General features: G+C 34.1%; 1 protein-coding gene across 8 annotated transcripts in view; it reads right to left on the bottom strand.

Moving 5' to 3' along the window:
* Positions 1-17,319, bottom strand: part of LOC132905860 (regulator of G-protein signaling 9) — a 45,536-nt gene that overhangs the window by 19,735 nt on the left and 8,482 nt on the right. For 6 of the 8 annotated variants that reach the window (XM_060957561.1, XM_060957560.1, XM_060957563.1 and 3 more), the window contains 2 exons: positions 8,648-8,882; positions 4,388-4,497 (listed from right to left, as the gene is read on the bottom strand). In XM_060957561.1, coding sequence (XP_060813544.1) covers positions 4,388-4,497; positions 8,648-8,882 — 345 coding nt within the window. The remainder of the gene's footprint in view (positions 1-4,387; positions 4,498-8,647; positions 8,883-17,319) is intronic. The other 2 variants (XM_060957566.1, XM_060957565.1) reach the window with 2 other exon arrangements.

Genomic DNA, 17,319 nt, shown 5'->3' on the forward strand with positions numbered 1-17,319 from the left:
CTACTGCTATACTTAACAATTGCAACTTTCTTTTCGCATAGAAACGTTTTTATGCTTGAAAGCTGTCCATACTACTCGTTATACAGTATGGAAGCATGATTGATGGCGAATTTTATTCTTTAGGGCCTGCTCTATGCGTGAATGCATTATCGCTATATACCGATTTATCAGTGCAATGTGATGCTTTTAATCTGTATATCGACATATGTATAGCTATAACGTATAGCAGCGGTATATACGAATAAAATTTAGTTAAATTTAAATATTTTGTTCTCCAACAGTAATACGACGCAACTATATTTTACAACATACCATATTAGTATACAACATCTAGGTCTAGATATGTATGAATTCTCTTTGTTTAGAAAAAGAGATAAGGAAAAAGGATTATAATGTACTGTAAAAATATATTCTTCAAAATCGTATTTGAAATATTTGTCAAGATTGTCAATCAGTGTGCACGAGATGCCTTTTCGTAAGAAAGCAATTGTGTATTATGTTTCCTCGTCACATCTTCACAATTGGCAAGAAAAGCTGTTAATCTATTACGAGATGTAATGGAAGTTTTAATAGAACGATGCAGTTCCGATGCAGGTCCATCTGACTGATATCGATGATTTTTTAGTATGTTTTATTACGTTATATTTGAGCAACCTTTGTTACGTGTAAAACCTCGCGAGTTTACATATATAAACTTATCGCGGTACGAGCTGGTAATATAATCACGCCTGTAGATAAACCTAACTGTACACGGTGAAAGCCCCCTCCCCCCCACACACACACTCACACTCACTCACTCACTCACTCTCTTTCTCGAGGTGATTTAGCGCATATGTGACGCGTGATAGCGTAAAATGATTGTACTAATTAACTTACGAAAACATTATATTCTAATAATTTATCTATATTTATATCTTTGGAAATATGACTTTGTAATATTAATTTCTGTACTTTTTGTATGATAATTTACAAAGCATTCACCAAGATGCATTCTTGAATACAATTGACCGCATTTTTCAACAGTTCAAGATCAAGTTCATTTTCATTTGAGCTAATTTCACTTCCGAAAACCATTTTTTCAGAACTTCTGAACTATAATATTTTTGCCATCATCGTCGAATCCGAACTAACGTCGGTGACATTTTCAAAACCATAGTTTCGGAGGGACTTGAGATTAAATATTTTATCTCCATTTTAGAGTGTACACTTTACACCTTCTAACAAAGAACATAAAGAGCGAAAGAACCTATTTACGAACCAATACTGCGCTGTCTTCAATTGGAGATGTCGAAATCTAGCATAAACGGGGACTGTCGTCTCTCACTCGCCACTTGATTTGCCACATAAAACGCCGTGGCGACTGAGACGCCTCTTGAGTGCAAAGGTTTTGTGTGTGTGTGTGTGTGTGTGTGTGTGTGTGTGTGTGTGTGTGTGTACATATTTATAATATAGTATAAGTTACACACACATACACACGCGCGCGCGCACACATACACACACACACGTATATATATGTTTATAATAGTGCAAATTGCATCAACAATCATTTTTTTAGTCAAGATATGAAAATAGTTAATGTTTTATGCGTATTGTATACCGTAGCAGGTAAAAGTCAGGCACACATTTTCACTCGTAAAATGGAAATTATGAACATTAATTCGAGCCCTATTACGTCCTTGTATTGAGTGACTTGCATAGGTAGTTTGCAGTAAAAAGTCAATTCGTTTATGGTCTGTCGGGCAGTGGAAGCGGATTGAGGTCTGACACACTAAGATATTTTATTACTAATTGCACTCGATAGTACGACGCAATTAAATTTCTTGTACACCGTGACAATATAACTATATAACGTTTAACTATATAACGGCATGTTGTGTTCGGACAGAACGGGCTGTGTTTATTTGTCAGTGAGATATTATCTGGCCTCGTGGCCATTTTTAGTTTCCTGTCTTCGGCGGGGCACGGTGAGACTGCTTTGTTTATATCATCAGACTTCGTCGCCATTTTATCATCCTTGTTCCCGTAACTCGGGCATTCGAGAAGGATCGCGCAGCGGAGCCGCACATTTCGCCTTCGCGTCGATGAGATAACACTAACGCAACGCAATAAAAGTCCTTTATTTCAGATTTCTTGTTAATAAAAGTTCGTTAAGAGTATTAGTCATACTTTTCCGAGTAAAATAAGACCAAACAGGACATTATTATATTAGCAATCAGCTAATTTTTTGACACCATTTACTTTTTCACACGCTATATTTTACTCTCCGATACATGTGCAGTTAAGAAAATAGTACTGGCACAGGCTTTAGAACAGAATACACTTTAATATTGAAGTAAACGACGTGATTTTTTTTTTTTTTTAAGATAAATATTAGTTTATTAGGTAACGCGTGAAAGAATTTTGCGATAAATGCAACTGATCAAAATTGCAAAGAAAAAGTAAAGCTCACTTTTTACAATTTTTTCATCTGGGCTTATATTGACAATTTAAATAACATATTTTGAAGAGTTATATCAGCTATATGCATGTCGGAAATTTCATCGAAATCCGTTGATGCGGATGTGGAAAGATGAACAAAAATGTAAATTTATTGCAATTTTAGGCCGAATGTCGTAGAAAACCGTTTATGGCTCATGTAGCAACGTAGATCAATCTCAACATGTGTACAACTAATATAAATCTACAAAATGTATTTTTAAAATTCTCGTTACAAGCGCAGATAAAAGAGTTGGGTAATTATTTACAAAGGCACTTACCTCTTCCGATTTCGATGATTTTTGGATTTTTGGATTGTAGAAATCAACATTTTGAGCAACATTTTCCTGCACGTATAGCAAACGATCTCTAAGATATTCGTAAAAAACTATCGGTACCACCGCAGTGAATTCTACTTATAATTGTGCGTCTACAACGACCGGACCGGAACCTAGCTCTTATTTTTTGTTTATAACAAATATAAACAAGAGAGGTGAACTTGGGTAAACTTAAACGACTGCATACGCAAGACTGCAAGAAATGTCTGTCATAATTTATAATTCAATAAAAAATGAATATAATATGAATGAGTCGATGTATTGGGTTCGGGTTAATCTGTTCGATCCGGCCGTCTAGAGGCTTGAATACCATAATAACCATTACTGTTTTCGCAAAATAATATCAATTATTCGTGCGGTTACTATTTTTATAATTAATTTGTTGTAATTTAAACGAGCTCTGCCGATCGGTTCACGGCGTGGCGCTTGGCTTGAAAAGACTAACCGAAACCCAAACTCGATACATTTTTAACTCGACGATGTTCATTTTTAATCGAGTTATAAGTTATAACAGACATTTCTAGCAGCTTCGCACATAGAATTGTGCATGGAACCTTTAATCTCGCCTGATCCCCGTTTATAAACAAAAGATAAGTGGCCGGCACAGCTTGCCAGCAGCAACCAATACAGATGCGTATACGCCCAATTCTGGGCAAATTTCACTGTAGCGGTACCGACAGTTCTTTGCGAATATCTCGGAAACTAAGGCCCAGTGTCATACATATAAGAGAAAGTTGTGCAAAATGCTGATTTCTGCTACATCAAAAATGAACGAAATTGGTGAGCTTAGTCTTCTTGTAAATACTACAAAAGGTTGTAAAAATGATATTTACTATTTTCTTCGCGATTCCGATCAAGCACGATTTGTAAAATTTCGTTTCATGTCATTTAATAAACTGATCGATCTTTGTAAAAAGATTTAAGTCGTTTAGTACCAATTTTAAACAAATTATTCTGTGCTGAAGAGTAATTGTATTTACTGCTGTACCTAAACAATTTCAATTTTTTTTCGTATATAATCGCATATAATTGGCATTCAGAGCTTGGGAGATGTCCATACTACTCTTACGAGTATGCCAAATCCAGCTCGCCTTGCAAGAAACCGGATCTGGAAGCATGTCTCGAGGCAAATCTTATCGTCTAGGGCATACTAAACCTAAGCGGCACGTAGGCCCGGTTCAATGTCAAAATGTCAAAAGTTTTTTCATAAATATCTCGATAACTAAATCGAGCGAGGATTATATCATGTACAGAAAAAAATTGTTCAAAATCGTGATACTGATAACATATTTGAAAATCATCGAAATCGGTAAGTTGGATCCTTATCTGTATAATAGTATATAATTAGCCTTTTTCAACAAGGTACCCTACACACAAAGGCACTGATTCAGAATGACTTCTTAAAAAAATTTGATCAACATCGCATTTTGCAAGTATTAAATACAATATATACATATATAGCATATAAATAAATAAATAAATATATATATATATACTACATATATATGGCATATAATGAATCCGAGTTCAAAAGATACTCGATTCTGAAGCATGTAGTATGACAAATACGGTACCTGAAATCTATACAGAGAACTATCATCCCTTACGGTGAGTGTCTTGGAGTCATTCACCGGGAAGAAGTAGCCATACTGGCAGAGCTGATTGGCAATATGGACCGCCTCTACTGTCAACATAACAATTTACTTTCACAGCTGCCAGAATCGTTGAATGCATTTAATTGAACGGAAGGCATTAAGTGATACCTAATCACGTGCAACTTATCTAGTCTTTGCCGTATTGCGCGTACATCGCGTGATGAGTAGCAATTAACACGGCCAGCCATTGATTCGGAGCGAATATTTAGAGCGACGCATGCTGTTTAATCATAAGAAAGCCACATCACTGAAAAAAAACTAATTTTTTCTCTTTGTTTCAAAAACATAAACAAATTCACCACTACACAACCGAAATTCTCTATTCAACATATTTTTTTCACAAGCAATTTCTCAGCTCAAGCGAATGTGTGTATCTTTAATTATATTTTGTTTAAATAATCCTTTATTTCATTAAATTCAATGAAGAGACAATGCACATACACGACTGATCAGAAGAAAACTAAACTAATGAAAACTAAATTAAAGGGGCCAATGAAAAGTAACGAAGTGCAATACAAGAAACTTGTAACTAAAAATATGGTAATAACGATAGGTATGAATTCATACGAATTATAGAATCTTCGAACACTGATAGTTGAATCCAGAATAATATATAGTATATTATATAAAAAAGTACACCTACGAATATTTATTCGTTGAATGAAAGCAAAATGCTTAATACTTTTGCGGCATTAGAAGAAAATTGTTCTAAACAAATCAGTTTATGCAATGGTATATGAGAATATTTGTACTAAAGTATACTTCATATTTTCTATGATATATTTTTACTGCCGGCATTGAATTGTTTAAATCATTTTTCTACGTTCTACTCGAAAATTCTTCTTTTGAATTTTTCATAAATATCAACATTATCGACATCGTATCTCGTTTTCAACTATGTATCATTATTATAATAATATTAGAAATATTTTAACACAAATATATTATATACTATATCTAAACTAAAACAGTGCAGTGTAATATGTCGCCAAGTGAAATGGAAGGTGTATTACGATCCATCGGTCAGCAATGTGTTCAACTAGATCGATAGAAAAGATGGTTGTGGTATTCGATAGATGAAGTAGCGCTATTTCATAGCTGCCGTAGTCAATTTATGCATTTAGATAGCTTTTTAACAAATCTTATTAAAGATAAAATCATGATTATATTTTCAACAAGGACGATAAATACGGTGAAAAGAATTTTCGAAGCTTGTACATCCTTTGCGATAAAAACATTCTTTTATTTTTATCAACACGATATTCAATTTTCTTTTGTAGAAAAAAGGTATCATGATAAACGAGATCTATTTAAAACTACAAACCTTGAATAAGAACGAGCAAAGGGTGATGGTTCTTGAACATTCTATAAAAATCAACAGTGATAGCTACCTAGGATACCTTACCTTCTTGTCTATATATCTATCCTGTCAAGAAGGACCCATTAAACTGTAATAACTATAGAAATAAACAACAAAAAATATACATGTATATCGCATTATGCGATATGTCTAAAATATTAATCCGCGCGCGCGTGTGTATGTATGTGTGGTTAAAATAAGTATCATAAAATCTCCCTGCTTTAGTTATATATACTGAAGCAGATTCTTTCAAGTATGTTCGATCAACATATGCTCACCGGGAACAGTTTAAACACGCAACGCATAAATGTGCGCGCAATGACACATGTACACATAATATGTGTATGTTTATTAATAAGAAAATTAATCGAATTGGAATCAGATTCGATTAATTATGAGAATCAACAGAAAGTGCCGATCTGTGTCATCGATACGTCATTTAACAATTTCATTGCAATTCAGGACGCCTGTAGAACGAATCTGTTACATCGTTTTCCTATTGCTTCTAATCGTATAACTGTATTTTAGACGCCACTTTATACTCTTACCTTTTATACGATATAATTATTTACTTCTAAATTTAACAATCACTTTATTCGTTGCAAGCCATAAACCGAAAAAGCTTATGTTTCAAGAACACATATCATAAAGAAGCATATCTCACCAAATGAAAGTTATAATTGTATAATAATACAAGTGTCTTGAAAAATGTTTTTAATTGAAACCTATTAAAGATGAAATTAATGGGATATATTTTAAATTTAGCTAGTACATACTTCCTATTTCCTTACTATCAAATCCTGATACTTATAAATCAATTACAGTCCATTGTGTCCTCACTGTTGTTGTTATTTTTATATTAAATTATCAGTCAAGGTAAAGAGTAAAGGGTCATATTTACCGACAAAAGTAAATTGAATCATCGTAAGTCGAACGAAATAACCCAGAGGCAGTGTATCGATGACAAATGAAATAAAAAATGCTTTAAATTTCTTGTTCGAGTGTTCATTTAGGTGTCATTCGTCGATCTAAATCATTTTTTTTTTTCTTTTTATTTCAACATCATCAAAAATGCTTTCTGCAATTTATCAAAGAATGTTGTTTGGCTTAGATTAGTCAGATTCTTTTTTTAATTATACAAATGTACAAAGTCAAAGATACGAAGACCAAAGACGAATACGTAACTACAAACACGCAAAGAATTACTAAGAAAAATTTACGTATGCTGCCATTATAACGCTAGAACTGTAACTTAAATATGATTATATAATCGTAAAATGCGTTATGGGACGGCCGATATTACGTCGATAAATGTAAGATTAATAACAACTAGTTGTTCAGGAACAAAGCATTATTAGCAGTAAACTTAATAAAAAAATCAAAACAGATTAAACGAAATACATTGGAGTTATTATTTTATTACTTATAATATTATCAAGTTTATAGTATATGCATGACATTTTTTGTTCAGAATGACCTGCCGGACACGTTGGTAAAATTTATCCAACACCTCGATTGACACCTTGTATCTACATATACAGGGTGAGGCAATAAGTATATTTCCGTTATTTATAATATTATGAAAATATATTAATAAGTAGAACAAAACTTGCAGTGTATAGAGGGGAACGTACTGTGATGAAAATGCTTTTCTTATGGACGGTATAAAGAAGATTTTAAGGTCATATATATTTTTTTAAGCTAAATACTATTTTTTTATCTTGGTGTAATAATTAGCCGGTGTTGAGACAAGTGGCACTACAATATGTCCCTCTCTATATCGTACCAGTTTCGTATATAGAAATTTTTTACAACATTACAAATAATGGAAATATTCAGGGTGGATATAGTTATCGCTCTCTCTCTCTCTCTCTCTTTCCTCTATATATATATATGTTAAAATTTTTTAATAAATGTATCGCAGATTGCAGTAGTTTTGTATTGTATAGTCAATTCTGTAACCGGATCTCATGCCCTATATATTTCTTTCTATAATAATATCGGACATAAAACAAAAAACAAAAAATAATTAGGAAATTAATTAGGCTGATATTCTTAATCTCATTTTTATTAACGCAGAAAAATGACAGATTGACTGGCATAGCTTGAACAAAGTTAGTAATAATAAGAAATTTGAAGAATTTTAATTTAATTATTGGAAACATTTAAAAATTGGAAGCATTTGGAATAAAGTCCCGTTACGTTGCTACCGATATCTAAGTACTCGCTTGCCAGAAAGACAGAACAAACAGGGAACGAAAAAATGACTTGAAAGATAGTCTTATTTAAGTGCTAAAGAATACGAAGTTTACAAAGTTTCGATGTTACAAAGATTTCAAGGCTTTGTCTTCCGAAACTATTTAGTTCCAGATGTAGATACATTAAAAATCAGTAAAAATATATAATTAACAATTATTATCAAGCGTTAATAGCAGTTACACGATGCACTCGCGTCAAATTTTCACATAGCAAAAGCTAAATCTCTTCTATTGGCATAATACAAATAAAGATCACAGGGACGCTACAAGTAGAAAAGAAAGGGCAACAGAAGAAATAGAAAAACGATACGATACCTTTGGCCTTAAGTTATCTAGGATGGTAATAATATATGTATATTCGACGATTTAGGGAAATAATTAAACTCAATTAGCAGTTAACGATTCCATGGAACGCAACAGGCACAATAGAAATATAGAATTACGACATAAGAAACGTGTGATGAGAAACATTTTAGCACAAAACGTAAGTGAGTCAACAAGACACTAATTCGCGGAAAAATCTAGATAAGCAACAATCCATTCCATATACGAATTTCATACCTGATTCCTCGATAGAAAGCCGCTCTATCAGCCACTCGATGAGATCGTAACCTGCAACACGCAGGCAGCCTACTGTAGTGTCCTGGCCGTGATGGCCGCTTACGTTTACTCCACAACGTAGATATCGATGGCACTCACCCATGAAAGCTGAGGGAATTGAGGTGAGAAATTGTTTTTGGCTGCGCACGGGTACCCCGTTCTCAGGGTCTTGCATCTCCCGCACCAGCCCCTCCATCTGTAATAAATATAGTCAAACGATTAATAACACTGATATACTTCGTATTCAAGATGGTTCTATCCATCTCGTTTTCCCCTTTCTTTTCTTTATAGCGTAATTGCTTTTTTTTCCTTTTACTTTAAAACATGCATCTTTCGAGAATTAATCTAGATAACGATTAAAACTATTTCATACATAAAATTATATATTATCTATCGATTTCATTGTGAAATTCGTCCAAGTCAATAATCGAACAAAATTAAATTTGTTGCTTTAATTATATGGTGATATACATATTTCAATCCTATATTTCTGTTACAATAATATCGACGCATTTGTGTATAATAATTAGGTAAATGAAATAAAGTTAAAAGAAGTTGTCAATTGTACGACTAGGATTGTTAACCAGTTTCATTGGAAAATAAAATGATTTTCCATCGCATCACCACATCGGTTCAGGGAAATGAATTCTACGTAATTATTCATAATGCACATTAAATTTTAATAAATTTGATTAAGTATTTTAGCTATTTTACTCGAAAAAACGTAATGATTTAAATATCTTGAAAAGAACATAACTTTGAACATTTTCATAATCAGCGGCACATAAACGTAAATACTAGAGACGCACGAGTACACGTATGTTCGAAATTGGGGCGGTATTAAGTGGCGTACGGCCTAGCCACGCCACGCTACGCCACGCCATCCCAGGTAAAGAAATAAATGGTGCCGTTTGACTTAAAGTAAAATCGTGATATCGAGCAATCTATCTGTACTCTATCTAGACAATGCTATCCCAGATAAAAGAATAATTGGCGTCGTCAATCTGGTGTTGGGAATGCAGATGGCTTGAGCAGCCGTCTTCTCTTCGCCAGTTGTTTTTCGCCTACAAGCGATTCGCATCACTTTTGGGAGACAATAGAAGTATAAATAGGAGATCCAAAACAACCCCAAGCCAGAAATCAACCTACGAGATTTTTTCTTTTTTATTATTTAATTTGTTCTTTACAATTTGTCCAGCTAGACATTTGGTAAATCTTTCTAGCTTAATCGTTAAATAACATGTGAATGGCTACCCCCAGAGGAATACCATCTTCGAGTTTGACTATTTTATTTCTTTAGTGAGGTCAGTGGGGTGTTTTTTTAAGTCTTCTTTCTATGAGAGTTTTGCTCGTTTCAGCAGCCAGCTGGTTTGGATGCGTTCTTTCCTTGTATTTTTCTGCGTACCTACCGATTTCTTCTTTGACCGTTAGTATTTTTAATTCTTTGCGTATATCATCGTTTCTGACATAACATGGGCCGTTGACTATTGTTCTCAGTATCTTCTAGTTTATTTATGTGGCTCATTGCTGTTGTCCCTCATAGTGGTATTCCGTACGTCTAAATTGGTTTTATTATCGTTTTCTAGATTTTTAGTTTATTTTCTAACCTACGAGTGCCGAGGCTACGTATCGCCGGTACTCGTGAATTTCTGAATGCGCCACACATCTTGTAATAAACATGTTATAGCAAGCACACGAGCGTACATCATTTCATAACAACGGACCAAAACGTTCGGGCGGGATCTCGATACACCCGTATTGTTCGGGTTCTCAAAAGTTTCGTGATCTCACTTCAACTCCAATATAAGCATGAACAGGCAGTATAGACATTATTAACCATTAACTAAAAACGGGATAGAAGTGACGTTAAATGGGACTTTGTATCTCAGATTCTGAAATACCGATCTGGAAAAGCTCAGAATGTTTCTTATGACGTGGTTACATCAGTTGAACGAATTCCCGTTCGCGCCGCACTCTAGTAAAATCAAAAAGGTGGAAGGAGCAACCTCTATGCCTTTGTCCATAACCATAAATTAACAATAGAAAAACCAAGAGGGCCTAACGAACATCCCACAGACCATCGAAACAACAGCGTAGACAATGTCCCAGTGTCAGAAAACAGTAACAGTAACTCCATAAGAGTCAAACCTATAGTATATAAACCTTCCTAAAATCAGCTCTCGAGACACTCTGTTCTAACATTCTTAACCGTCACTCTGTTGAATTCACGTAATAAACTCTGCCACCATATCTAAAGTCTAAATTTTTCTTGCCTCGTTCGTAAAATGTTTAAACCTGTGCGAAATCATCGGACGACGCGAGAAAACGACCAGTGATTTCTTAATTTCATCACTCCCCGCGTCTTCGACGTGACACGTACATGCCTTTATGACGTACGCATATGTTAGTGTCAACAGTTTCAGGGCTATAATTTTTCAAAAAGGTAAGTTACAGAAGCGAAGTTTAGTTGGCGATTAGCAAACGAGAGACAAGGAAAAAATGAAAAAAGCAGACGCATTAATAACATTCAGAGCGTTAAACGAGTGGGACATAGAATTTTCTGGTTGCAAAAGAAATTATTAAACAGTTTGAAATGTTGATCTTGAATATAACTTCTATCGTTAGAAATGGGCTTGCTTAATCTAGCCCCAATATGAGTCAGAATAGTGGACGAAGAAAAATTCAAGATATACAGTTTAAAATAGACGCGGTATCTGCCTATTTTCGATCCATTATTGGCATCTGCAGGAAATATTAAAATGGAGTGATGTAGTGTATTAATAAAAAATAGCTAACAGAAATTGGATGATGAAAGCAAGCTAGAAAAAATGTTGACGATTTTTGGCAAGGTCGGCAAAATGACTATACGAAAAATGGACGCCAGTGGCTGAATTGTCGCATAATTTAGAGATTGTGCTATTAGCCACGTTTTCGAGGTGTCTGAATTTGGGTACCGATTTTTTGAAAGCTGCATCGCTGATCAGTCAAGAATATGATACGTATGCAGAATACGCGATGGAAAAATTTTTTTTGAAAAAAACAAGATAAAAAATATGCGAAGAGCAAATTGTTGAAATTATAATCCGGCTCAGCGAGACGCTTTCTTATTATAGATGTAGAAGATTATAGATAGAAGAGAATGCCGCACGTACAGTCAAATACCCTGATAGTGTCAAACAAAAGAAGATGACTCCGAAGTTACAAAATTGCTGCAACAAAATTGGCCATAATGATAAAAGGTGTCGATATAAACAGCAAGCTATGAAAGAAGAGAGAACTCAAGGTAGCTCAGACAGGTCGTCTGCACGTTACGCGATTAACTACACGAGATTACGTTGTTTCAACTGTAGCGGCACAAGGCCTTTGTAACCGTCATATTGCTAAAATTACGACTAACGACGAACGCGACACGTTTCGCGGCCCTGGCACAATGATTCTCTTTCCAGCGACTTCTTTGCTCCTTATTATAGTATCACGGAAAGACCGACGAAATATATACAGTGCTGGACAAAAGTATTGGCACAGCATGATTGTTATGATAGAAATGCTTATAACTACTAAACAAATTGATTTAAACAAAAAACTTTTTGACGTATTTATTTATTATCTATTCTAGTTTATTACATAACAAGAGCAACAATATAAATAAAATAATACGCAAAATAATAACAAAAATATATTTTTTGAACATTTTATGGGTGGACAAAACTATTGGCACAGTAGAATATTTACGCTTATAACTAATTACATAATAAACTTCTAATATTTTGTTGGCAGTCCTTTTCTTTTAAGGACTTCCTTTAATCTTCTGGGCATCGAGTGGACTAATTTTTTAGTGAATTCAGGTACAATATTGCTCCATTCCTGCAGAAGAACTTTCTTCAGTTCAGACTTGCTTGTGATATTATGTTTCCTAATTCTTTTTTCCAATTCGTTCCACACGTGCTCAATGGGATTCATATCGGGACTTTGAGGTGGTGTGTTTAATGTGTGGGCAGTATTATATATTATCCACTGACGAACAATATACGCCATATGTTTAGGATCTCGATCCTGCTGAAAATAGAAATCCCTGGGGAGGTTTAATTTTTGAGTACTTTTCAAAAGATTTTGCTTGAGTATATTTAAATATACATATTTATCCATTATCTCATCAATGAATATAAGTTCTCCTACACCCGATGATGCCATACATCCCCACACCATTAAACCACCACCCCCATGTTTCATGGTGGCTTGCAGATTCAGTTCGTCCATCTCTGTGTTGGGTTTTCGCCATACTAATATTCTGCCGTCAGATTTAAAAATATTAAACTTACTTTCATCTGAAAACATGATCTTTTCCCAAAAATCAGTATCTTTCGTAACAAACTCTTTCGCGAATTCCACTCTTTTCTTTTGGTTTATTTTACTGATGTAGGGCTTTCTTCGTGCTGCACGGGCAGAATAACCGGCATCCTTCAATACCCTACGTACAGTTTTGGTACTTACTTCTTTTTCACACTCAGCTTTTAACATCGAAGCAATTTCAGTCGAATTAGTTTTTGGATCCTTCTTTACAATATTTACGATTTTCCTTTTTTCTCGAATTGTTACCTTAGAAGGGCGACCACTCCTAATTTGATTCTCTAGATTTTCTTCACTTTTAAAGCGTTTTATGACTGAACGCACAGTAAAACGACTTCTGTTTATGATTTGTGCAATTTCGTTGTAAGATTTATTCATCTTATATAAATTTAATATTATTTTTCTTTCTTCAATTGTGGTTTCTTTCGTTTTTCTAGACATTATTACTCTTTCTTGGTTTTTTGTTGTTTAATAACTGAAGTCTCCAGTTTCACTGATCGAGTGTTATAATTAAGAAGATTAAAGGAAGTCCTTAAAAGAAAAGGACTGCCAACAAAATATTAGAAGTTTATTATGTAATTAGTTATAAGCGTAAATATTCTACTGTGCCAATACTTTTGTCCACCCATAAAATGTTCAAAAAATATATTTTTGTTATTATTTTGCGTATTATTTTATTTATATTGTTGCTCTTGTTATGTAATAAACTAGGATAGATAATAAATAAATACGTCAAAAAGTTTTTTGTTTAAATCAATTTGTTTAATAGTTATAAGCATTTGTATCATAACAATCTTGCTGTGCCAATACTTTTGTCCAGCACTGTAGTGTTGCGATATAGCGTACGTGCCAACAGGTCGAAAGGGTCGGAAATTTCAATAGGCCTAACGGCCCATCAACATGCCTTCAGTACCTCAGTTGGTAGTTAGTCAGTCGAGAGTCAAGAATCAAGTTGCAAGGAAGTTAGTCGTTGAACGGTAAATTCGACAGCGAGTTCGAGATATCAATAAACGCATTATTTTGAAGTAATACGCCGAGTAGTCCCTTGGCACCCTTCACGCCCTACATCTCACAACCTTGATAGATTCAGCCACGTCATATTTCTTGTTGAAGTAATTACTTCAAGAAAAACTCTACACCTTTTCTTTTGTATGTGGAGACCACTGTTACGAAGAAAATAGAATTTAGTGAAACAAAAAATTCGAAATGAAGAGAGACCCATATTATTGTGCCCTTGGATATAAATTTTGTTTTGGGTTACAAGATCTAGAAACAAAAGATTCATAAGTAGATTTCTATCGCTGTTTCTTGTAGCCTTCAGCTAGAGCTACAAAATTAACTTTTTGGTAATGTTCTTTGCTATAAATATATGAACGTGCTCCCTATCATTCTTCTTCCTATTGTATTATAATACTATAAGAGTGAAGATTTGGATCAGCATACACTATACCTGTACTTATAGTTATACCTTTACTTATTTCAATATATTTTTTTATTACAAATTCATCCACTCTTTCCTCTATCAGTCAACCTCAACAATTTTCACCGAGGGAAGAAATTGGAAGAATGGAGGGTGTTATGAACAATGCACATTAATGTTATATGGAATTACTGAAGGTATAATTTGCAAAAACCGAAACAACGTTGATTATACATAATGTAAAATCTATACTTCAAATATTCTATATTGTACCGAATAGAGAATTATTGTACGAAGCTATATTACAAGTAAATTTAATTTTCAAAATATCAGTGGTACGGAACCCAAATTGTTTGACGTTCGTTTAAATAAAAAGAAGAAATACATCCAGAAATGTATTTGGATATATTTATGTGGATTGGATTAGAAAACTATTTAACTTTGTTCAAACGTCCCATCAAAAATGAAAGAAGAATTGTATTACGTTTTGATGGAATATTAGTAATTAGTAATATTAGTAATTACAGATGACAAGATTCGCGTGGTAAATACCGGAGAAATATATTAGAACAACCACAGAGATACCAATAACTTATCCCAACATGAAATGGTACGTAAAATAATCAAGGATCGAAGAATATTAGAAAAGAAAATTATTTGTCAATTCGTCACAGACAATCGCCGTATACAAGCTCAATTATATCGGTAAAGAAAAAAGATGAAAATGATAGATTATGCGTGGATTACCGAGGTTTAATCCTACTACAGTAAGGGATCGGTATACTTCATCACGGATCGATGATTAACTTGATCGTCTAGGACAAGGTAAATACCTTCTATATTGGATGTGGTGCCGGGAGTCCATCATATGCCAATACATGAAAATTCAAGAAAGCGGTTTCGCTTTCATCATCTCTGATGGGCATTATGAATATTTAGAATGCCGTGGCTTGACTCCACAGTCATATGACTACAAAATCCATTATCGAATACTTTTTTTTCTGTCGGAAGAATTTTACAATTAATTCTCATTGAGAATTATAAGTAAATTATTCTGGCGTGGTATAATATTTGGTATAAACGTAAATAATAAGTGATTATCGTATGTTTGATTCTAGCTGAATCTAATGTTTAAATCTAGAGGGTAGTGTCTTTTTAGTCTGCGGATCTGATCCGTCGTGTCAAGTAATTGAGTAACTAATTTTTGGGTTTTGGTGATTGTTAATTCTTATGTTATATTTATTACTGAATTTGGATATTTCTTCTTTAACTGTAGGTATCTTAAGGTCGCGATGTATTCTTTCGTTGGTAACATACCAAGGTGCATCTATTAAGGATCTTAGAGTTTTGATTGGAATTGTTGAAGAATTTCCATGTTGGAATTACTCGCTGTTCCCCATAGTTGGATCCCCATTATCGAATATGGCACCATTTTCATTCGCATTGCCGCGACTACGAATCGCATCCGACTGTCAAGTCAAGGCGCGAGTCACTACGACAGTACGGTACACACGCTCAGAAGCAGTTATAGCGTAGATAAAACATCCTGCATGCCAGCATAGCCATCGAAACAATAACCAGATAGTAACAGAATATCCGCGTCTGATATACACCCGATGATAGCCCCTCCACAGGGACCAAACTTTAGTATAAGAACCCACTCAAATCAACACTCAACACTTTTTTGTTCTAACACACTGAACCGTCACTCTGTTGGATTCGTACAACAAATTTTATTACCATATCTAAAATTCAAATTTTTTTACTTTACTTGTGAAACGTTCGAACTACGACACGAGGAGACCACCGGTGATCTGTCAATTTCATGATTTCTTGTGTCTCCTACGTGACAACAGACTAATCACGCGCGATTATGAAATACGGATATGGAATACATACATGCTATACCTACGTGTAGAACAGTCATACGCGACTGAACGTCATTTTGTTGTTAGAATGTGAGGAGTCCTCACTGAGGATGTATTAATATATAACACTATCAACTTATAATGCTATATCACATTATTATATAATAATACATAATGCCACGATCTATAATATCTTTAATAGAAATAATTAATATCACAATGATGAAGAATTTTCTACTGTAATACTATACATATGTCTGCTTGTTAATATTTGACAGAAATCCAGAATTAAATAATTTTGTTTCTGTTTTTCAACCTACCTAAAAACTTTTTTTATTTACTACTAATAGCTTTTCGACATAAATATATATAGGTTAAAAACTTTTTATAAGGGGTGCCATGATAGGCCGATTAATGTGTTAAAAACATATGATCCCGTTGAAAAAAAGATTAAGTTAATCTTTGTTCGATTTCATTCATTCATGAAGATTCAAAATAACACGTAATCGGAGACCATTGGTTACTTTTGACAGAAAGATTTAACTTTTTTCCATTTGGCTAGTAACACGCAGATGGTACACAACCTCGTAATAATTTCGGCAAGCAACGTGCATTTTGAAATTTTCCAAACGCGGTAAAAGTTTGCTTACAGCAGTGTTTCCATAATCAAAAAATTTGTCTGTCAGAACCTTCGACGCAGCAAATTGAAAAGAGACCTAACTCGAACATGATTCTTGTTTGTTGTTTTTATAGTTTATATAGGTTTAGACAATATACCATTTTATTCAGCTGCCGTAAGGCGACCGGAAACCAATATCGATGCATATGCTATTGTACAGTATATACAGACGCACAATTATAAGCAGAGTACACTGTAGCGGTAGTAATAGTTCTTTATGAATATCTTGCAAACCTAGCAGCAGTTATATGTACAGAAAAAAGTTACACACTTTCCTATACATATAACCAAATGTCTCACGTAGCCGATCTTTCAGAAA

This window comes from Bombus pascuorum, chromosome 4 (assembly GCF_905332965.1).
Source record: "Bombus pascuorum chromosome 4, iyBomPasc1.1, whole genome shotgun sequence".
Taxonomy (NCBI): domain Eukaryota; kingdom Metazoa; phylum Arthropoda; class Insecta; order Hymenoptera; family Apidae; genus Bombus; species Bombus pascuorum.